This window comes from Telopea speciosissima, chromosome 10, assembly GCF_018873765.1.
Source record: "Telopea speciosissima isolate NSW1024214 ecotype Mountain lineage chromosome 10, Tspe_v1, whole genome shotgun sequence".
NCBI classification, from domain to species: domain Eukaryota; kingdom Viridiplantae; phylum Streptophyta; class Magnoliopsida; order Proteales; family Proteaceae; genus Telopea; species Telopea speciosissima.
Window position 1 is genome coordinate 14,582,482 of NC_057925.1, and position 24,542 is coordinate 14,607,023.

The 24,542-nt window shown below is 40.0% G+C and overlaps 1 protein-coding gene across 1 annotated transcript in view; it reads left to right on the forward strand.

The window, feature by feature from the left end:
• The window catches only part of LOC122641639 (DNA-directed RNA polymerase I subunit 2), a 92,037-nt gene extending 72,202 nt beyond the window's left edge, over window positions 1-19,835 (forward strand). The window contains exons 14-26 of the mRNA XM_043834924.1: window positions 599-726; window positions 814-893; window positions 1,080-1,321; window positions 1,414-1,578; window positions 1,701-1,865; window positions 2,037-2,111; window positions 6,262-6,365; window positions 6,434-6,509; window positions 7,759-7,884; window positions 7,971-8,114; window positions 16,295-16,507; window positions 18,102-18,347; window positions 19,198-19,835. Coding sequence (XP_043690859.1) covers window positions 599-726; window positions 814-893; window positions 1,080-1,321; window positions 1,414-1,578; window positions 1,701-1,865; window positions 2,037-2,111; window positions 6,262-6,365; window positions 6,434-6,509; window positions 7,759-7,884; window positions 7,971-8,114; window positions 16,295-16,507; window positions 18,102-18,347; window positions 19,198-19,611 — 2,178 coding nt within the window. The 3' untranslated portion in view covers window positions 19,612-19,835. The remainder of the gene's footprint in view (window positions 1-598; window positions 727-813; window positions 894-1,079; window positions 1,322-1,413; window positions 1,579-1,700; window positions 1,866-2,036; window positions 2,112-6,261; window positions 6,366-6,433; window positions 6,510-7,758; window positions 7,885-7,970; window positions 8,115-16,294; window positions 16,508-18,101; window positions 18,348-19,197) is intronic.
• The last annotated feature ends 4,707 nt before the right edge of the window (window positions 19,836-24,542 follow it).

Sequence of the window (24,542 nt, forward strand, 5' to 3'; positions counted from 1 at the left end):
TTGGTCTACAGCGCTAGCTTCGTCACTCATTCATTCTAGGCTTCTAGCTACTGTGATGGAAATCTTATTTACTCTAACAGTGTGTGCAGTTCTGTTTATAATTTAATTCGAGAGTCTAATGGTTGGTTCATAGGTTAGTTTAGCTTGTTCTTCACTAGACAATGCTGGGATTCGCTATTTCTTATCCAGTAATCAGTAATGCTACTTAGATTATATAATTTCTGTTTAGCTTCTATGGTAATTGTGATGCTTTGCACTTTGTTAGATCATGTAAACAGTTCACGATTGTTAGGTATTTTATTTTCTTCCAATCTTATTGATCTAGCCAGAATGATTTCTTTCTGTTTACTCATTATTAAGCTTCTTTTAATTCTGAGGTGCTGATTCTTTGAGCTGTCCCGTTTGTTGTGAAGGGTCTATTATATTAATTTGGATAAGGGCTTTGGCTTATTATTATATTTTCTCTCATAGATTGTGGATTTAATTTTCAATTTTCGTGCTTTAGTTTGGTTTTGGTTTGGTAAGTTTGTCCGGATTTGTTTTTGAGTTCTTTATGGGAGGCTGAGGTATTACTTGTGCTATTCTTTTTTCATTACAGAAAGCTGGCATGACTGTTCAGGCAGAGAGGCTCAATTTTCTCCGCTTTCTTTCACATTTTCGAGCTGTTCATCGCGGGTCTTCGTTTGCTGGACTTCGCACAACAACTGTTCGGAAGTTGCTACCTGAGTAGGTTTTTGATTTTGATTCCAACCATGAGTATCATTCTTTCTTTTTCAAATCTCTGAATATTTTGCTATTTTTTTTTTTTTCCAGATCTTGGGGTTTTCTTTGCCCAGTTCACACACCTGATGGGGAACCCTGTGGGTTGCTGAACCATTTGACTTCTACTTGCCGTAAGTTTATATTTTTTTGTTAGAATTTTTGTTGGAATCATTCATTTAAAGTACCTTGGAGTGCAGGGGACTTTCTTTTATGCTTTTGACACTTAGAGTAAACAAGTCAGATCATATTCTCTTTCAGCTGTTGTTGATTGGATATGATTATACTTCTAATATTCTTGTATTCTTTTTAAATTTCAGGAATCACGTCCTTCTTTGATTCACAAGGAAATATTAGAGATTTCTTTAAAATCCGAATGTCTATCCAGAGTGTCTTAGTTGCAGTGGGAATGACACCTTCAATTCCAAAGCTTGTAAGGGCTGGTCCTCCTGAAGTACTTTTTGTTCTTTTAGATGGACGTGTCATTGGCTCAATCCATTCAAGTGAAGTTGAGAAAGCTGTTGCACATATACGGAGACTAAAGCTTTCAAGATTTTCAGGGGTGTGTTTTTCATTGGATCCACTGCTCCTTAACTTTCAAGGCCCCCATTCTCCATCTTCTTTGTGAGCACTTGCTAACAGTGTATATTGCAGATTCCTGAGGACTTGGAGGTGGGTTATGTTCCTTTGACCATGGGTGGGACATATCCTGGCTTGTACCTTTTCACGTCTCCTTCAAGGTTTGTTCGGCCAGTGAGGAATATTTCTCTCCCTTCGGAAGAGAAACAAGATATCGAGCTTATTGGGCCATTTGAACAGGTGCACTCAATTAATGCGTATTTCTGTAGATAATTTTTTTGCGTTTCTTCATTTCTGAAGTTGCTGTAGTAAACATTCCAAATTAGTGGATCATTTACTCTTGTTTTTCCTGGTCTCATTAGGCCTATATGGAAATAAGATGCGCTGATGGTGGAGATGGAGGAAGGAGAAACATGTTTCCTGCGACACATGAAGAGATCCATCCGACTGGAATGCTCAGTGTGGTTGCTAGCCTCACACCGTGGTCTGACCATAATCAAAGTCCACGTAACATGTATCAGTGTCAGGTTATTTTTCTCTTACAACTGATGCTGATGTGGCTTGGAATAAAATTGTACTACTTGAAACATTGTTATTTATTCTTGTTGCTCATGTTGTATTTTACTGCATCTAGTGTCTGCATAAATTTAATTTTCCTTAATTACCTCTATTTATGAAAATAATTGCCTCGATTGTAGATGGCAAAGCAAACAATGGGTTTCTCTTCACAAGCAATACAGTTTCGTGCAGATCAGAAGCTGTACCATCTTCAGGTCTGGTAGATTTTGTTTTCTTTATATATTTTTTTACTTGTTTGTAATTACTGTGTAAACGGTTATTGCATCCATTTTCTTTTATACTTTCCTGAGTTTTTCTTCACTTGGCGCCGTTTTGTGGGGCCTATGGATGTCAACCAGTCAGTCACAGTCAGTTTCAGTCGGGCCTAATCGGGCTCTCCCATTTTTCAACCTTGCACCGTTCCCAACCGTTCACTTAAACAGGCTTCCTAAGCCAGGCCTGGACACAGTAACAATCAGCCGGTCGGTTACCGGGCCATAAACGGGCTTTGGCACTCTTCTTCACAGCCGATCAATCCCCTTAGCCGAAAGCCTATTGATCCCTGAACCTCAAGGTCAATAGGTCCCTGAACCCCAAAGTGATGGGGTTCTGGTACCATTGGATGCATGTCGAAGCCGATGGAGCAACTGTAGGGGAAGGAGATGATGAGACCCTATTGGAGATTCCGGCAACGTTGGAGCAGCTGCAGGGGAAGGGGGATGATGATGGTCCTGTTGACTTTGAAGGTCTGGTAGAATTGGTTGGGGCGTGCGGAGGACTTTGCCCCAAGTAAGTCGTAGAATTTGGTGATGCCGCAGAGGGAGGAGATATGAAAGAGGGTTGCGCAGAGAAACATAGTTGATTAGAGCCTTGCGATCGGCGGTGTCGTTGCTGTCTGCAGTTGAATCATAGGCTGTTGATGGGAAGACTAGGGCAGAGAGCAATGCCTTGAGGCTGAGGAGCAGCACTATGACTTTTGGAACTTCTTAGCGACTTAGTACAGAGGGCAGCTGAAGGTATCAATGCGGCGGTGGTTACATTAGATTTTCAATCTATTAGGGTTTCACTCTCCTAATGGAAATGGAAGGGTCCATAGAGAACGAGTCTGTGATTGAATAAATATGTCGGTGATAAGTGTGAGGATGAGGATGTACCATAGTTGTCACGGCGTCTAGGCAACCCAAGGTGCTGGAGAGGGGCCAAAATCAAGGTGCCCAAGGCTCCTGGACGCCTAGGAGGCGACTTGACAACTATGGGATGTACTTTATTATAATATAAATTACATGCTTTTCAAAAAGCATGGCAGTGGGAGTATATATTATATAGGGGTGTCAACGGGCCGGTTCGGGCCGGTTTCGGTTCGGGCTTTTCGGTTTCGGTGTGACTTTTATAGAAACCGAAACCAAACCATTAAGAAATATTCGGTTTCGGTGCGGTTTGGTTTCGTGTCGGTTTCGGTTTATGATAACGGGTAGATATCGGTTTGGATTCGGTTTGGTACCGGTTTTTTATAACTAGTAAGGTCCGGTTAGTGCTAATTTTTCTTCTCTTTCTCTTTTAAGTACATAAAATATTTCAAATACAATGCATCTTTGTATCCTATGTCCTATGGCCTATGGATACAATTGGTTGTGTAATCACTAACAAAGGATATGAGATAAAGTGAGAAACTATCACAACACATTTAGGGGGCAATGGGGCATTAGGCATTTAGTGATTTACTCATTTATCGGGTTAGGTCGGTTCGGTTTGGGTTCGGGCCTAACGGTTCGGGCTACCGGTGCACCGTCAGGCTAGCCCAAACCAAACCAAACCGTTTGCCTTTATGGATCCACAAACCGAACCAAACCATTAAGAGTTCGGTCCGGTGTGGTCCGGGCTCGTTCGGGCCGGTTTCACCGGTTTGGGTTGGGTATTGACACCCCTAATATTATATAATATAAATTGCGTGCTTTTTTCAAAGTAAGTAGATGACAGTGAATAAATGTGTATATAAAATAATATAAATTACATAAGGTTTTTTAATTGGTCGGACTCGGTCGGGGGGTCCCTCAGACTGGGAATGACTGTTTAAATTCCGTCAGTGCATAGCCCGGCATGTTTATCTAACATGTCGGGCCGGTTTCGGGATTTTACAGTTGTTTCTGGTCGGGTTAGTCGGTGCCGTCCTATAATTGACACCACTAGTGGGGCTCAAAATTTTACAAAATAATAGTGCCTAAATCGCATTTCTTTGAGATGGAATACAGTATGATGTTGCTAAATTCTCTTCACTTGGCTCCATTTTGTGGCTTATACAATTTTACAAAATGATTAATGTGTGAAACAATGGAATAGAGCATGATGCTCTCTCTCTCTTTCTTTTTTTCTTTTACTCATGAATCATAATGTTCTTTCATAGTGAGTGCTTGTTCTTGCCGATGTACTGTTAAGTTGTACTATCTGAACTGAGCAGACTTACATGATCAGCAACTCACAGCAGGCACCATCAATGATCCCATGCAGCTCTAACATGGAAAAGGATGTGACAAAAAGCAAAAAAATATTTCCTCTTTGACAGAAGGCTAATGCAGATAGCAATCTGATTTCATAGAAACGGAATTTGGAAAGTAATTAGCTGCTGGACAGGCCCATAATAATAATATGTTAACAGAGAAATTAAGATACTGATTTAGAGCACTAGAGAGAAATAGTATGATAAAATAAATCTGAAATTAATCCAAGGTCGATTTAGGGTCTAAAAGAAGAAATTGATAACTGGTCACCTGAGAGCTCAGATGGATCTGTGATTTTCACATAGGACAGACTTTCTTCTTGACCAGCTCAGCCGAACCAGATGTATGTTCTGGTAAGTGGGGGAATGGTAGCCTACCACACCAATCTGTGTAACCAAAGACCATTTGTTAATTTGAAACCTATCTTTGCTTGCTTAGTGGATATGGAGGTTCACTATGGAGCAGGAGTCCCTGTGGCATGGAGGTTATAACCTCCATTTATTGGATTTCTCATAATTGAGTGGACAACAATGAGGAAAAGAGGGCAAAATGGCACCTTGGAATAGCGGTAGGATGGTGTTGCCTTTGATCTCAAATTGGTTGATGTTGGATTTTGGTAGTGGGGAGAGGGTCAAGTTCTAGGAGGATTTTTGGTGGAGTGACCAGCCGTTCAGAGAGGTATATCCTAGGCTGTAATTGTTGTCCAATTTTTTCAAAAAGGACTGCAAGCAAGTGTGAGGTTATGGAGAAGGGAGGTATCTCTTGGAATCTTGGTTTTAGGAGGGGTTTTAGAGAGGTGGAAGCTGAGTTGGTTCAAAAGTTGTTGCAGTCCATAGTGCATGTTTATGTGTTTAGTGTCTAGCACGATGGGTGGATTTGGACCTTGAATTCAAAGGGCTTTTTTACCATAAAATCTTGTTTTAAACTTCTTTTACACTTTTTTACCTTGAGGATACGGTCTCTATTCCCTTGCAAGCTTTTCTGGAAATCTCATAGCCTCTAAGTACAAAGCTTTAGGATGAAAGACTGCTCATAAAAAATTTGACTGCATACACCTACCAGTCGAGGAGGGGGAGTGGTGGCTGTCCACGGTACCTTTTGGGAAGTACACAGAAATACTATTAATAGGAAACTATTCCTGCTATCTGTGTCGGTTAAATGTTTCTATTCTGAAACAGCTGAACCAAGCACGGAACTGGGTATGTGAACAGTAGTTTTCTAGACCTAACCTCACTTTCAGATTTCCAGGGAATGCTTGAGTGCTTCAACACTGTTAAACTTTAGAACATAGTAGCCAACACTTTCCCTCTTGAAATGAAATAATGATTAAATCCTGACCAATCTGCTCTACGCTCTACAGAACAGATTGCTCAGTACTCAGGATTCAATCCTCAGAATCTGAGACTGATCCGAGTTGAATTAAGGGAGTTCTGTCTCCTTCTCAGGCCAAAACTACCATTAAGAACACAGTACTTTGAATGTTGTGAAGTATCTAATTCATTTTATCGCCTTTCAAATATCTGAAAACACTATGTACTATCAGAAAGCGAATGCTATCTATCCATCCTATGGTTTCAGATGTCGTATCAATCTGGTTTGTCATTTAAAGTCTGTTTGACAGGGACCTGTAATTACAAACTGCAGATTGGAGAACTATGTTCTGGTTGTTTTACATCCTCCCTGTTTCCTTCTTGTGCTATCTTCTTCAACCCACTTACTATTGTCCCATTAATTCCTATGTTTACTGTGTCATCGTCCTAGTTGACTGGGTAGGCTTTTTCTGCTCAAACTTTTTTTTTAATAACTTCTGTGCAGCCTACTACTCTTTTATTTAAATTTGTAACAGAGATGCTGTTAATGTTCCATGCAGACTCCACAAACTCCCATTGTACGTACTCGTGCTTACACAACATACAATGTGGATGAATTCCCCACAGGGACAAATGCAATAGTTGCAGTTTTGGCTTATTCAGGGTAAGCATTTTGTTTATGTAGTATCCTTCCATGCTACATCTTTCATATGCTGACATAATTGCTTCCAGATATGATATGGAGGATGCCATGATCTTGAATAAGTCTTCTGTAGACCGTGGGCTTTGTCGTGGGAGCATTTACCAGGTTTGCTTTTGTTGCTAAATAGCTCATTGTTTTCATGGATATTATGTTCAAAAAATGTATTTTGACGGATTTTATTAGCATCTTTTTGTGCTCTCTAGTCCACATTTGCCATCAGTCTTTGTATTGATTGTTCTTCTCGAATCTACGGATGGTTACTTTACATAAGATATTCTACTAATTATGACCCTCCCTAGACCCCGTAGTGGCGGGAGCTTCATGCACTCGTTACACCCTTATTTTATCCAATTATATCACTTGATAGTCACTTAGCAGAACCATATACTTTCACTCAACTACATGGGACATGCCCAAATCAAAGTGAGTCCCTTATCAGTGTTGTCGGCCATGTTGTATAATACTTCATATCAAATTCAATGTTCTGATGGTTAAGCTATTTTCTCGTCATGTTGATGGAAAATTTTTAAATGATAAATCATTTTTTACTGGTACAGATCCTCTATAAGGATCATTCGGGCTCTTCCCTCAAATGGCTCAAAATTTTTGTCAAATTTTTAACTAGGGCAGGGCAGGTTCGATCTATCTGCATTCTTGGGATTTTTCTCTTCTCATTGTTTTCCAGCTAGGAAAATTAGTAGGTTTAACAGCTCCCCTGTAAGACAAAGAATTTATAATATGCATAAAGAGCAACATAATGAGTGCCAGTTCTACTTTGGTGGCTTGTCCATGGGGAAGTTGGCCCCATTGAGGATTACAGGTGTTGCTGCAATAGCCATAAATCATTGTTATATGCCCCTTAAGTCCTATTGAGATTGGTGTGTCTCTCCTTGATTTAACAGCTGGAATTGGAGACTAGATTGCTGGTCTTCATGTGAGCAACTCCTTACTTGCTACATATGATTCATAGTTGTTAAGGCATCTCCTAGGTGACGCCTTGGTTGCCTTGGACGTCTAGGCGGTATGGTTCGAGAACTCAGTTTTTGTACTGGTTTCGTCCAGCCAAACAAACCGAGTTGGGCTGAGATCAGCGAGTTAATTACAAAATATTTCAGGGTATATGCGTCTGAAATAACCATAAAAGAGAGTCCAGTGTCTTATATATGCATTATTGTTAAAAAAAGAAGGGGACTGAGTGTTTTGTGTTTATACATTGTATGAGTGGCTACTGTCTAGTATGGACATTATTTCAATCAGGGATTGCGATGTATGTTTGATTTGTTAGAGTTGGGCCTAGATACTGTGTTTCAGGCTCTCTTGTTGTGGAGCTTCCTGACCAAGCACTTTTATACAGACGGAAACTATTGATCTGGCAGAAAGTGACAAGTCCGATCAAGCTCTGAAGGTGTTTTCTAGAAGTAACCTAGATAAGTCTTCACATTCCTTGATCGATGCTGATGGCCTTCCGTATGTTGGACAGGTTAGCTGCCAGCTCCCCTCTCTTTTTTTTTTTCCTGGTCGCTTTCACTGACTTTAACGATCAGCCTCCTGACTTTTGTCTTTCAGTTACTACGTCCAAGTGACCCATATTGTACCGTATACAATACAGTGACCAGTACCACAAAAAATACCATATTAAAAGGTTCAGAAGCTGTTGTTGTGGACTATGTTGCAGTAGATGTGAGAAATTATAAGAAGCCTCTACAGAAGGTAAGTGAAATTTCTTCCCCACAGTTTTTAGATATTTCCACCTGAAGAATCATTTGAAATACTTGATTTTTCTACTCTACATAGAACAGGATTAAATGGTGAGGGGGGGGGGAGCTGATTAAAACATACATGCAGCAACATCAACATCAGTAACTCATGTTTTGATTTATCTCTTTTTTTTCTTCATTATACCTTCTGGTTTTCCATTTGATGAAAGAGATTGGGACACAGCCAAGTTCTATTTATAATAAAAGAGAAAAGAACAAACTTACAAGTATACCCATAGGGCTGAAACACCTACGAGAATACCCAAATTAAAACACTTCCCACCAGTTGCTGATAGCCTCCTTTGTCAATTGGCTCACCATCTTTGTCCTTCAAATGTGCGTTTGCTTCAAGAGGAGTATCAACAGGGCGACAACCAAACATCCCAGTCTCAGATAGGAGATCTAAAGTATACTTCTTTTGAGAGAGAAAGATTCCCTAAAAAACAAGCAACTTCAATCCCAAGGAAATACCGCAACTGCCCCAAATCTTTGATCTCAAACTCTTGCCCCAAATACTTTTTCAATCTAGCTATTTCAGCTGAGTCACTTCCAGTAGGGACGATGTCATCAACATAAACAATGAGAACAGTATTGTGATCACCAAACCACTTAATGAACAAGGTGTGATCAGCATTACTTTGAGTGTATGCAGCACCGACCATAGCCTTATGAAAACACTCAAACCAGGCTCTAGGGGATTGTTTTAGCCCATACAAGTCACGCTTCAGTCTGCACACCTTCCCTTGAGTTTCCTTACTTGAGAATCCTTGAGGAACTTCCATAAATACCTCCTCTTCAAGTTCGCCATGGAGGAAGGCATTTTTAACATCAAGTTGTTGTAGTTCCCAACCTAAATTAACAGCACCTGAAAGGATAACTCGAACGGTGTAGTGATCCGCTGTTCCATCAGCCTTTTGTTTCACTGTGTATACCCATTTGCAGCCCACAGGTCTCTTGCCTGGAGTAATGCAGACTCAACCTCGAACCAGGGAAACCAGCGGGAGATCGATTGCAGCAGGATCAATACAATAAAAGAACAAAGTTGAATAACTGAAACTCTTTTTTTATTATTTCTATTTTCTGTTTACATATGAAAGAACATCAAAGGATAGGAAATCAGAAGGGAGGGGAGGATCAGCTCTCTCAGCCAGGCTCTAACCAGCCCATCGTCCTCTTACCCAGGGCCTCTCAACCACGGTCTCTCACCAGACAGACCATCATTGCGTCGTCACAGCTTCAACCATAACTCTTTTCTCTTCAATCTCTTCATTCTTGTTCTTCCTTCTTGAAGGGAAATACATCTATTTATAGACTAACCCATCATGACAATCTATTAACAAAGTTACCGAACATTTATCTAACTCCCACCAAACACTTATGTAACATTGACCAAACTTCCACCTAGCCTCCTTTGTTGATAATGCTTCCATCAATTCTCCAATAATAAACACACATGGCACATGCTCTAAACTTACAATATACTAACAAAATACATCAAGTCCAACTTGAATCAATTTTCTACATATGGACTAGGCTTGGGCCTAGGCCAAGCCCATTAAGACCAATAATGCTTGGGCCTATGATGCTGGTTCTAATCCATATATTCTGGAAATATCTAGGCCAAAAAAAATACTGGTTCGATGGCCTTCATTACTGGTTCGATGAAGACAAAAAAATCTGGGCAGATTTCTACCATCAATCTGCATCATGGAGGAAGAGAGACAAGGTCCCATATATCATTCTTTCCAAGGGCTCTCATCTCCTCTATCATAGCCTCTTTCCATCTCGAATGTCCCACTGCATCCTGCCAAGACTGGGGAATAGAAATAGAAGACAAGGAAGACACAAATGCACAATAGGAAGGAGAGAGAGAATCATAAGACACAACTTGAGAAATAGGATGTTGAGTACAACTCCTTTTCCCTTTACAGACAACATTAGGCAAATTCAAAGAGTCGTCACTAGAAGGAGAAAGATTACCAAGTTCAGATGAGATGATGGGCGGTCCTGGATTTGAGGAGTGGCTGAACAGGTAGAGCTGTGGTAATAGCGGCTGGATCTTTGCGATACCAAGAGAGAGTGAACACTTACAATGGTTTAGCACTAAGTATACTGTCAGTATAAGGATGCCCCCCCCCCCACCTGTATAGAGGGGTGCACATTGAGCTTAGGAAGTGACAAGGGGGGACTATCAAGAGGAACAATCAACGGCACATGAAACACTACATCCATAGTGACAAACATACGACAAGTGGGCGGATGTTAGCATTTATAGCCCTTCTGAGTGGCGGAGTAGCCAACAAAAATGCACCGTAGACCCCAAGGATCGAGTTTGCTAGCAAGGTGATGGTTGCGTGTGAAGCACACACAGCCAAAGACCTGCGGAGGAAGATTAAGAGGACCGGTGCTAGAGAAACATTCAAAGGAGAGTAGGAACCCAACACACGAGAAGGCATGCGGTTGATTAAGCAACAGTATGGATGGCCTCACTCCAATAATGTTTAGGAACGTGCATTTCAGACATAAGAGCACGTGCGATCTCCAATAGGTGGCGGTTTTTATGTTCGCGACACCATTTTGTGCAGGAGTATCCACGCAACTAGTCTGATGAATAACACCTTCAGCAGCAAGATAGGACTGAAAACTGCCCTCAATATATTCCTGACCATTATCACTGCGGAGAACTTTAACAATAGCATTAAACTGGGTTTTAATCATATGATGAAAAAGCTGAAAGCAATGAAACATCTCACTCTTATGGCGCATTAAATATACCCAAGTAGAACGAGAATGACAATCAATAAAAATTACAAAATATAGATTTCCAGATATAGACACAATGAGAAGATCCCTAAATATCAAAGTGAATTAAAACAAAAGGTTCAGTACTCATACATATAGAAAGAGAATAAACAACACGAGCTTGCTTGGCAAAAACAGAAGCATCACAAAAAAATCATTTGGATTACAGTTCTAAATTAGACTCCGAAAAACAAGAGATAAAGTCCTAAGTGGTGGGTGGCCTAATTGTCGATGCCACTGATGTAACTCTGATAAGGCGGAAGCAGAAGATTCCAACTCATGAGCCTGAGGGGAAAGAATTAAAGCCGCAGGGTGACTGTCCTCTAGCAGATATAGACCACCGCTCAATCTACCACTGCCAATCGTTCTCCCCGTTACCAAGTCCTGAAAAACACCCAGAGATAGAGGAAAAAGAACCATAAGAAACTCGAACACGTTCCTTACCTGAACCTGGATAAAAGGTAGAAAACTGATTAGAGGAACCAGTTACATGGTCTCTAGCGCTAAAGTCAATTATCCAAGATGAGGGTATAGCTGAAGCACAATGACCAGCAAAAGGGATACCTGAGTGCACAAAGTTGGAGGCAGAAGAGGTCGAACCAGATGTGGCAGAAGCAGCAGAAGTCGGTACTGGTGAAGGAGTGGGTTCCAGCTTGGACATCAGACGACGGAGAACAAGTAGCTTGTCCTGAGAAAACTGGCCGTCAGTGAATGCAGGAGGCGCCTCAGTGTGATGTGCATGAGCAGTATCCGAGGTACCACGTCCAGGACCACGGCTACGTCCACGTTCACGTGTAGCGGTGGAGGTGGGATGACCATGTAGCTTCCAGCAATACTCCTTCGTGTGACGTTCCTTCCCATAGTTGTCAAGGCACCAAGGCAATCCAAGGCGGTGGATGGTTGTCTAAGCACTTAGGCGGAAAGGCACCCACCTAGGTGGTGCCTAGGCAGCCAAGACGGTCAAGTGTGAATTCCCCCCCCCCCTTCTTTTCTAACATCAAGTCGGGATACTTATATCATTAAAAATTAACATTATGCCACCTCAAGTCATCAAAAAGACAAAAACCATACATGATACATCAAAATTCAGAAACATCGTAAATTAATTATAGCATTAAAACAAATAAGTGCAACTGAGTAGAAGAAGAAGCAGGCAGCAGCATCATCGATTCATCATTAGTTCGTTACAAAGGGGGAAAAAAAACAGAGAAGTAGAATGTAGAAGAAGAAGCAGTAGCAGCAGCCAGCACTCAGCAGCATCATCAATCATCATAATTCATTAGTTATTTACAAAGAGAAAATAACAGATAATAGAAAAATGAAGAAGCAACTTTCAGTGTTACTGTTACACAAAAAAAACTTAATAAAGTAGAAGAAGAAGCATCAGCAGCATGAGTCATCAGTGTGCATCATTAGTTCAATACCAAAAAAAACATAGAAGGATAAGAAGCAGCAGCAGCATGGGACCATAGAAAAAAAACACGAAGTAGAAGTCTCGAAGAAGAAGCAGATGTGAGCAGGGGCAGGGAGCAGCATAAGAAAAAAAAACCAAAAAACAGAGAAGAAGAAGACATGAGCAGGTGCAGGGAGCAGCATAAGAAAAAAAAATTGAGAAACAGAGAAGAAGACGTGAGCAGGAGCAGGGAGCAGGGAGCAGGATAAGAAAAAAAACGAAAACAGAAAAGAAGAAGACGGGAGCAGCATAAGAAAAAAACCAGAAACGGCAAACAGAGAAAAAGAAGAAGACATGAGCAGGGGCCATGGAGCATAAGAAAAAAAAAAAATGAAGCAGAGAGAAGGAGAAGACGAGAAGAAACAGGAAAAAAAAATGGTAAAAAACTACTAGTACACTAGTATTATTACTTACCTTGCTGGAGTCGTGGTAGCCGGAGGAAGACTCTCGAGAGCCAAAGTAGCCGGAGAACACTTGTCAGAGCCGGAATTGATGGTTGCAATCATTGCTGTCAGGGTTTCTGGATTTCTCCCAAGCATGTGAGAGATGAGGTTGGGGGTTTTGGTCATGAGAAATGGGAAAGGGATTTTATAAGCTTGAACCAGTGTATCTCAGAGTAGATACTTCATATACACCTGCCAATATCAAGTTAATAAATCAAATAACTTAAAATACATAAATATAAAGTTAAAAAATAGGTAAACACAGAAAGGCAACCACCTTGGGCACAAAGCGTGATAATGCGTCGCCTAGGTGATCAAGGTGGTCGCCTTTCTTAACTACATTAAGGCGGCTTGCTGCCATGTTCCTAATATTCCGTCTGGACGCCAAGGTGGCGCCTAGGCGAAGCCTTGACATTTCACCGGTTCACAGTCAGATGAGGAACAATCAGAAGTATAGGCAGAGCAACCCCATGACTAAGAACCAGAGCCTAAGCCAGTGTAGAGAGCAGATCTCTTCTGAAGAACAGGTTGCAACATGGCTGTACACCAACTTTCCTCAAGTTGGACAAGGGCATAAGACTGCTCCAAGGATGGAAAAGGGTCCTGACTGAGAACCTGAGACCATATATGGTCATACTCCACATTCAAACCAGTTAAAAGGGTCCTAACTGCTCCGAATCATATCTTCACGTTTCTTGAAGTTGGCAGCATCAGTAGAACAGGTAGCCTGAAAGACCTCAGAGAAATCAAGTTCCTGCTACATGCTGCGCAACTCAGAGTACTACTGGGACAAGGACATCTCCTTCTGGGTAGTCTCATGAATTCTCTTCCTCAACTCATAGACTTGTGCAGCGTTCCCAATCTGAGAGTAGGTTTTTTTAAGCTGCTTTCCAAATATTCTCAGCCGAGTCCAAGAGAAGATAGCCACGAGCAATGAAAGGTTGCATAGAGTTAATCAGGAAGGACATGACAAGAGAGTCATCAGAAATCCATTTCTGTAACGAAGGACCAGCAATCGTAGGCTTCAAAGTTTTACCCGTAAGGTATCCAGTAAAACACGGGCAGCAATAGAGAGGAAGCAAGAGCGTGACCACATCAAGTAGTTGCTACCATCCAACTTGATGGAGCTAACAGGGAACTGCAGAAACTCTCTAGAGGAACTGTGACTTGTTCCTTCAGTGTTAGTTGAGATGGTGATTTCACCGGACATGATGGCTGATCAAAAGATGGTCCCAACCGCTCGCTACAACAAGGTAAGGGTGAAAACAAGGCTGTAGTAAAGGAGCATCACAGGGATAACAAACAACAACATAGAAGGATTGCTGGTCTAGGCCATAGAAAGCAAACCAGCCATAAGAAAAGAACCCTCGGTGAGAACAAGAGAACCACCAAGGGTTAGTTCATGTAGAAGACCCTTGGAGAGGGAAAGAGGGCTTCACAAGGAAGGAGCAAAAAAGGAATGCGGAGACTCACGAGAGAGAGGGAAGTCATGAGAAGGTGAAAGGCGACAGTGGGGTGAGGCATTGCTGGTGGCGGTGTCTGGTGAGTGAGAGAAAGGGAGGCGGAAGACTTAGCGGTTAGGCCAAGAGAGAGAAAGGGTGGCGGAGATGAGTCGCAGGAGAGAGAAAGGAAGAAAGGATGAGGTGGTGATGATGTTGGAGTCAGCAGTGATGCTGTGGGAGTCGGCGATGCTAATATGTTGCTTCATGGTGGCATGGGTACTAGGCCGGGGATCCCAAGATTGATTCCTGCTCTGATACCATGATGAAAGAGATTGGGGGAATAATGACTTGTGTCCCAAGGGATCACAGCCAAGTTCTATTTATGATAAAAGAGAAAAGAACAAAATTGCAAATATACCCTTAGGGCTGAACACACCTACGAGATTACCCAAACTACAACATCATTTATGTTATGTCAAGTGTTTTTTTTTGGTCTGTTTCTGACATTCATAGGATCAGGAAATTAAGTCTCTGCAGGAGGAAGACTTAAAACTTGAAGCCACTGATGTTCTATTAGTTACTCATTTGTTACCATCCTAAGCAATCTACTTTTAGCTTTAGAAAAAATGTCCCTATCTGTTGCCTTCCCGCATAGGGGAGCAGAACAGTTCACCAAATAAAATTCAGTAGCACATGCATGCGTGACCAAGCAATGTGACATACACGTTCAAAGATTCTTAGTGGGCTTTGTTCGTTATGTTTTACACATTGAGCGTTCCTTTTAATGAGTTTAAAGGGTGCTTGGATACGTCTTCTTTTTCCATTTTTTGCTTATTTTACTCAAAAATACAAAGTCCATCTACAGTAACAATGCTACTCCCAGCTAGGTCTGACGTGCTCTGTTTTAAGAAGATTACGGGGTATTCCTTAGGCCGTCTTCTAGTCTAGTGTCTAGGTCTGACCTTGATCACTTCCAAACTGTCTGCAACCATTGCTCCCCAATCTTGGATCTTATGTGCATGAGGCTCCAGCTCTGGAAGGGAAAGCTTCTCTCAGATGCCAGCAACCTCGAGCTGATAAGATCGGTGCTCCAATCCTGTACATTTACTGGTCAGGTATTTTCAGGCTACCCCTGTCTTGAATCAAGAAGATCATATCACTTATGTGTTCCTTCCTCTGGAAAGGCTCTAACTGCTCCAACTTCCTTCATCCCATCAGTTGGGCTTCAGTTTGCCTCCCCAAGGAGGATGGGGGCCTTGGTCTGAGAAGAATGAAAGATAACATTTCTAGCATTCTCAAGTGTAGCTGAAATAAGGATGTTGCAATGGATGAGTGGTAAAACTAGAAAAGATAAAATAAGGAATGAACAAATTAGAGGTAATTTATGAGTAGCTCTGATACCTGGTAAGTTGTGAAAAAGCCGTTTAAGTGGCATGGGCATGTGTAACAGAGGCTTTTGAATGTTACAGTACAAAGGGGTGATTTGATGATTCAGATTGAAGGAGCTAAAAAAGCTAGGGGAAAAGCCTAAAACGACTCTAGGAGAAGTGGTGAGAAAAGACATGCATAGCTTAGGACTTGTGACAAGTATGGCTTTGAATAGAGCTGGTTGGAGAAAAAGGATCCATGTAGCTGACCCCCTTCAGTTGGGATAAGGCTGAGTCAAGTTGAGTATAAAACTTGCCCATCCTATTCCCCATCTGTAGTAAACCTTATATTTCTTCAGAATGCTATCGATTCTTCTTCATAATTGTGACATGTGAGTGCTCAGTTTTTTTTGTTTGGTGGCATAGCTCTCCTCACTTGGTTCCTTCAGCAACAGATTATCCTGTTCCTGTTTCTGCATTATATAATGACAGGCTAATTTTTTTAGTTGGTTGCAATATGGTGAAAATATGATTTATGAATGTTCGAAACTTCTGAAGTGCATTAAGAAAATATAAAATTTCTTCCAGATTGTATTTAAATGTTATTCTGTTTTACATTTAAACAGGCAAGTATCCGTTTCCGACGCCCAAGAAATCCTGTCATTGGAGATAAGTTTAGCAGTAGACATGGGCAGAAAGGTGTTTGCTCACAGCTGTGGCCTGACATTGACATGCCTTTCTCAGGAGTTACAGGAATGCGACCGGATCTTATTATTAATCCACATGCATTTCCTTCAAGGATGACAATTGGGATGCTTTTGGAATCTATAGCTGCTAAGGTACTGGGAAACCACTAGTCGATTTGTTCGGCTCAGTTTCCACTCTTACAGGATTTCGGTGTGGATATTATGTTTGTTTTTGCTTTAAGATACAGTCAATTTACTGTGCCATGAAGTTTTTGAACTTCATGCAAATTATCTGATTTTCTGTATTCAACCAACAATATGTGGTAGATTAGACAATTAGATGAAGTTCCTCAGTTTATGTTGTTTGTGGTGTAATGATTTCAGAACTTAGGAAACCAGAAAGGAGAAGAAGATGAGAGAAGCCGAGAGGTGGAAGAAGGGCTGTGTGATAGATATGACCGAGACTACCTCACCAGTCAAATATTCCTTTATATTAACATGGACAGATTGCATACTCAGACTAGGATTCTAACACATACGTCGAGTAAAACTCTGATAAGCATAAAATCTAATTACAATAGGAAAAATAAAATAAGAGCTAAGCCTAAACTACTTGGACACAAGATATGATCCCACGGTACAGAGGCCCATGGACACCCATGGACCTCCAACCAAGACACTCTTAACAGTTTGCAGCTTATATAGTTTATCCATTTAAGTAAAAGATATACTGGAAAGTACCCAAATGGAAAAACAAAAGAAATACTGGTTTAGTTGACAGTTTTGTGCTTCGGGGTTTGTGGATGCCTTGTGAAGTGTGCTGTGGTATTTAGAATGCAAAAAATAAGGGTTTCCAAGTGGAAGAAAAGGTTATTGTTGAGAATATGCAAAGATATGCTTCATAATGATGGATTGGGTTTTGGTCCTTGAGAAAATAATTCCCATGATATATTTTGGATGTGTAGATCATATTTTGATGTATCATCTGCACAATACAGGTATAGAATATGTGTATGGTATGCTACATATTGATTAAAGATGCCAGTTGCTATCAAGAGGAAGAGAATAGTAACAGATTTCCTACTTTGATAGAGTTAGCATAATTAAATATTATTTACCCAAAGAGATAGCAGATCTTACTGCTTGCCTGTCTACACAAGAAGAGCCCTATTTGCATTCCTTACCCCTGCCAAATATGCCACTGTCATCCCACATTTGAAGTTAGAATGGTGATGAGCATGCTTGTTGCTCTTGCACTCCTGCTTTGCCTTCTAGGTAGAGTAGTGTAGAATGTAGAGGTTGGGTTTTCAAATGTACTCCGTATTTCACCTCACAGATTCTGTAGTTTCCTTGTTTTAGTGGGTGAGTTTCTTCATTTTCAGAAGTATCTTATACTTCACCCTAACAGTCAGCAACTTATGTTTGGTTCTACATATTCTTTTGCTGCATATGTTTTATAAGGTCCCTGCAGCATATCTCATATTGCAGCGTGTAATTCTTATTAACTACTGTTCTGGTACACATTTAACTTGGCTGCTTCCAAGAACTGAAGTGTGAAACTAGTCTGATGGTATTCCCTTATTTATAACCATATTGATTGCCTCCTGTTTTCTCATTCTTTTCTTTTCCTATATTTATATTCTCATCTAACGGAATTCAGGGATTAAAATCCTACATATGTTTCACCTCTATTTATTGCAGTATTAGACCTCAATTGCCATAGATTTTCACACATGTCATGCAACAGGGAGGTAGCCTACATGGAAAGTTTGTTGATGCAACGCCTTTTGCTAGCACGGTGAAGAATGAAAAATCATCTGAATCGAGCTCACTTGTTGATGAACTTGGTTCCATGCTTACCTCGTATGGGTTTAATTATCATGGAGTAGAAGTGTTATACAGTGGAGTTCTTGGAACCGAGCTGACTTGTGAAATTTTTATTGGGCCTGTTTATTATCAGCGTCTCCGGCACATGGTCTCTGATAAATTTCAGGTCAGAGGCTTGCTTCATTTTCTTCCCCTTTTATTTTATTTCTCCATGTCTATTCTTAAATCTGAGTTCCTGAAAACCACATGGCACATTGTTGTCCATCAAAACTCTTCTCTGTGATAGCACTTGGCTAAATCTCTTTCTCATGAGTTACAAACACAAAAACCTTCTTTCAGCTGTTATTTGCTTGTTATTGTTTGTTTATATGACCTTATGGTATTGATATTTGCCTATTGCCAATCTAGATTGATGACCACTTAAATGTGTTAGCTAACCTAGTATCATGTGCATGATTTGAGGGAGAGCTCTCTATACATGATGTGCCTTGTAGTCAAATGGCACATCGGTTAAAGGAATCCCAGGAAAGCTTACTCTCTCCAAGGATCCTTTACAAATATTCACTTCTTTGTTCATTGTTTTTTGGAGGTCAAAATCCCATACTGATTCCCTTCTGCTGCGTGAATGTTTGTGAGGGAAAAATTGAAGAACTGCAGAAATTTTGCCCTCAAAACTATGCATTACTCATATTTTTCCACATAAAATAACAGATTTATTATTTTATTCGATGTGAATGAAGCAGACAAAAATGTCTTTCTTATAGTTCTCTCTTTTCTCCTTATGAGATAAAAAGCAAAAAAAATCTTCTTTCAAGCTTCACTCCCATGTATCAGTAGTGGGCCCCACCTTTTTTTAAAAAACTTAATCTATTTAATTTGGAATTATACTGGTTTGATAATGACTTAGCTACCCCTATATTACCTCCTTTTGAATGTGGTGAAACTTCAAAATACAGACAGGAGGGAGTAACATCCTGATCAGTTTACTTGCACTTACTTGCACTTACTAAATGCAGGTTCGGTCCACTGGAGCTGTGGATCAAGTCACCAGACAACCTATCAAAGGAAGAAAGCGTGGTGGAGGTATTCGTTTTGGTGAAATGGAGCGGGACTCAATCCTTGCCCACGGGGCTGCATATTTGTTGCACGACAGACTCCACACATGCTCTGATCATCACATAGCTGATGTTTGCTCACTGTGTGGCAGTGTCCTCACCGCTTCCTTCATGCAACCACAGAAGAGAGCAGTGAGGGAAATTGGTGGGCTTCCTCCAGGGAGGAGTGCGAAGAAGGTCATCTGCCATGCCTGTAAGACTAGCAAAGGGATGGAAACTGTGGCCATGCCTTACGTATTCCGGTATTTGGCTGCAGAATTAGCTGCTATGAACATAAAAATAACCCTCAAATTAAGTAATGATACAGAAGCATGAAACCAAACAGCATGTATGATCCATAGGTCCTATTTGTAGTGGGGGATGGAAGCACTGAAGTACGACGGAAAGGAATTACCAAACATCGGGTCAAAATATTTATTTTGGCTAAAGTATTACCGGCAACTCAGTGGGCAAAGGGTGTACTGTTGAGACATTACCTGTTCAATTTGCATTGCCACGGCAATGTACAGTGTAAAGTTATTTGTTGGATCATCAGAGATAATCAGTAGGCGCTTTTTAGTATTTAAAATGTTGTATTAGTTCCGGGTACCTATCTTCATATTCATATTAGAGTTTTCAATCATCAGATTGCTTGTATTCCTGTACAAACTATGCAATCAATTTTGTAGAAGTGGATTGAAGCCAAATTTCTTTGCAGTGAAAATGTAAAATAAAAAAAAATTGCCCCATCTATTTCAACTTTTTCAGCTACAATTTAGGGGTGAAATTAATTTACAGCCTTGTTTAAGAAGGGCTTCCTAAATGGCCCTGATACTTCATTTTACCGCTAGGAAAATTTTATGTGTGCTTAAACTTGACAAGTAGGAGGAACCTTACGGCCTTGGACCGGACCAAGATCCTCTGCAGTACCGGCAGGGCGGTGGTGCACATCCAACGCCAGATGTGCACCGCTGCCCTGCCGCTCCGCCGGTACTGCAGTGGATTTTAATACCCTTGGACCATTAAAGAAAACCATCCACATAACAACACCAGAAGAAAAAAATTGTTAATTATAATCTGGTATTATGTTAGATTCAATGCTTGAATGTGTATTCAGTGATTTATTCAAAGTCATAAATTTAATGTTCTTGTGGTCACATTATTGACACCTTGATGTGAAGACTTGTGATGCATGGATATTGGCTTGGTAACTCATGGGAATTAGTTTATGATTCGGTGTTCTTTACCGTACCAAAGAAAAGAAGCATTGTAGCCAACACAGCTTCAATACCTTAAACCAAAATAAAGATGAAAAGTGGTGCTTGTGGGGGGGTTTTTGGCACTAAGACTGTGTTTGGTTGGTAAGAAATTGATAGAAGAGAACGTTACTTGGTCTGCGGCGTACAGCCTCTGCGCCCAGACACAGGTTCATGTGAAATGACTGCTGCAACCTCAGAAATTTTTGCCTTTTTAATTTTTAATTTTTCTTATTTTCTTGCCAATCAAACATATTACCGAATAACATATTTTGTAATTTTGGTTAATGGGTATTTCTGTAAGTGTAACCTTTGATTCATTTACTAGACAATTTTGTCCATTTTTAATTTAGTTTCAAGTCCACTAAGTTTAAAGGTTATCGGCCACCAAAGAATTTGGTGAATGGAGTGATCCATTAACAACATTAAAAGAAAGAGAGAGCACTTGCAAGTTTGTTTTTTTTAATCTATCTTATAAGTATTTATAGATTTAAAAGAGTTCATAATCTCATCCAGTAACAGGCTCCCTTGATTCTGCCAGTTTCTCATCTCCTTTGATACAACGTCTACCTCTTCCCAGCCTTTTTTTTTCTGCCTCGTGTAATCATTGCAATATGTTTTTGATTTGTGGATCTTGTGTTCTTTGTATATCCAAAGTTCATAAAAGTATCAAGTAACTAGGATTTATGTATAAAATAGATGATCAGCCCTCGCTTCACCAGTTTTGCTATCATTGTTGTCATAAGTGATAATAATCAAATTTCTACGCAAAAAAAAAAAAAAAAAAAAAAAAAAAAAAAAAGTGATAATAATCAAATGATCCATATATGATAACCCTGAAGTGCCATGAACCCGGCCCATCGATGGCATAATATTGTCTGCTTTGGTAGATGGGTCTCACAACTTTAAAATGAATCATGCCAAGTAAGGGAAATCATAGAATATATACTCATTTCATGGCACATCCCTAGCTGATGTATGATTTTCTATGGTTCTACATCCACGCTTCTACTGCGGCTATATTACCAATGAAGTATCTTGAACCTGATCCCACCGATGGCACGATATTGTCCGCTTTGATAGACAGATCTCACAACTTTAAAACGCGTTATGCCAAGTAAAGAAAACATAGCATATATGCACATTCCATGGCACATCCCTAAGCAATGTGAGATTTTCCGTGGTTCTAAAAACGGTAGAAATACATTGACCATAGAAATATGCAAACTAAAATCAAACTCATCAAAATTCGAATATGAGTCTATTTGGTCTGCACAACGAGGGAACATATAGATTGAGAAACATAATATGGGATCAAATGGATAGTGTCAAAGTACTAGGAGTCAGCTTTTGAAACACCACCTGATTCCTAGAATACCATAGAACATAGAAGGTAATAACGGCAACTGATAGAACAACGCGAATCTGAATATTAGAGAGAGAAGCAATCGTATAAACAAATGGATTAACGAAAGATTACTAAGGAACTCAGTTCTCATACTTAATGGTCTTGCTACTTAAATGTGTTTACTAAATTCACAACCTAAAGAATATGCCAATTAGATTCATGTTCCTTTTTCACAAAAACAGTATAAATGATCAAAATTCATAAATTTTAAGAGACGAACTTTAGTACACAATCCTTTATTCAAAGCTTTGAAAAGAAAAAAAAAAAAATTGAATCTATGATGAATAACCAAGGACCACACATATTTCCATAATTTTGAAAATATAAAAATCATAACCAAACTACATGAGAATTTCACAATATGCTTTGCAGTCAATTGGATAGTAAAAAGACCAGACCGAGTTAAAGTACAAATCCATTTATCAGGTAATGAACATTGTGAATAGACATCCTTAAAATCTACTTGGAAATGGACAGAGGAAAATAAGGTTGAGATGACTAACATTCCATGTGTCAATACACATTAATTCACTCACATTAGAGTAAGAAGGATATCGAACTAAATCACATGGTAAACTATAATTACTAATATAAAGAATCCAAGGATCCAAGTATATGGCTATATTACAACCATCACCCACACGCCAACACACCACACTTTTAAGCAATGGTAAATTTTTTATAATGTTATTCCACACCAAAGACCCTCTTTTATTCCAGAGTAGGATTCAAGAGCTCTTTATTTTGAAAGTGCTTTGCCTTCAAAATTTGAATCCATAGAGAATTTGTTTTTTTTTGTTATCGATTGCCATCCTAATTTAGTGATAATAGTTTTAGCGAAAATATCATCCCCCTCTCGTCTAAGTTTCCATAATATTAATCCAGTACCCAAATTTTGAAAAATATCTATCCCTTTCCTATTTTATAAAGTTTCTATCAACCGTACCTTAACTGTGAAAAATTGCCATTAAGTGATGATGTGGTATGTACAAAATTTTTAAAATTCCAAAATACCCTTAATATATTTTTATTCCAATTTTGCCCTCCCCTACTTTTCCTTTTGCGTCATGTTCTTCCATTTACTCTTCTTCTTCTTCCGCCAGCACCACCATCATCGCCAGCACCCCCTCTGCAACCCCTTTCCCCACCACTCCTCCACAACGCCCCAGAGCAGGTTGCAATAGCTGCAACACCCATCTTCCCACAGACAATACACAGGAACAGGATCGTTTAAGAACATCTCCGGCAATACAGTAAAGAAAAAGAACAGCGAGAAAGAGTTTTGGAGGACATCAAACAAACGCAAAAACTCATAAAGAAGTACACAACAGATGCCATGGATTTTTATAAAACTTGAAATATCCCTAAGATTGCAAAACGTGAATAGGGTTTTGGTTCTTCTGGTTCTTTGGTCTCGAAGATTGAGGGTTTCGATTTAAAATAAAAAAGAACACCCTTCATCGCAGTATCGCACACGCTCCCGCTCCCTTGATCACGTTCTTCGTGCTTTTGAGAGTTCTTGGTTTTTTTCTTCCAAGGTTTTTTTTTCTGGGTTTTGCTCATCGGACCATATTCACTCTGCCCTTTTTTTTTCTCTCTCTCTCTCTCTCTCTCTCTTTGATCTGTGTTTTAAGTTTGGTTTGGTTTGGTTTGATTTGTTGCGAAGGATATGCACATCGATCTCTTTGGGTTTTGGACGAAATCGAAGTCTCGAACAGAAATCGAAGGGACTAGAAAATGTTAGAGGTTGGAGATCCTGCTATTAAGCTCTTTGGGAAGACTATCCCGTTGCCGGGGAGAATCAGATTCCAGCTGAACCAGTGGAGAAATCCTCCCACCACCGCCAGCACTACCATCACCACCGAAACCCTTAGATGAAGTTAGAGAGCAGTTCCATGTTGCTCTAATACATACTTATCAAATAACAGTATATATTAAACGAAATAAAATCTAATTTAGTAGAAGAAACCAAATCCTAAACAATTCTTCGAAGCTAAAGATTAGGAAAATCAGATTCTGCCTTTTTTTTTTTTTTACCTCTTCAGAGAGTCTATGCTTTGTTATAAACTTCTATTTCGGTATTGAGATTTGTTTCCATGGAAGGAAGTAGATGAAGGTGAGGAGTTTTCTTGACTCTTCCCGTTTTTGCTCAGCATTTGATTTTTTCTTCGATGAAAAAAAGAGGTTCGTTATTTATTTCTTCTGTGATGAACCAAATCTCTGTTTCTATAAATTTCAGTTCGTTTTATGCAATGGAGCTAATGGAATCTATGAATTACGCTGGTTGCAGATCTGCTCATTCTTAAGGAATCAAAGAATTCATCTTTCTCTGTGTCTCTCTGTTTGAAGAACTGAACGAAGAAGAAGAGACATCAAAGAAGAATAGGGACGGTGGTTGGGAAAGGATTTGCAGCGTAAGGAGAGAGGCAGATTACGGTGGTGGGGGAAAGGAGTTGCAGAAGGGAGATATGGGAACAGGGACGGTGGTGGGGAAAGGGGTTACGGATAGGCAGTTTTACTCTTTTTTTTTCTTTTCTTTTTTCAAACAAGGATGAGGGTAATATTGTCTTTTCATATATTTTTTTTTAACATAGCGAATCAAT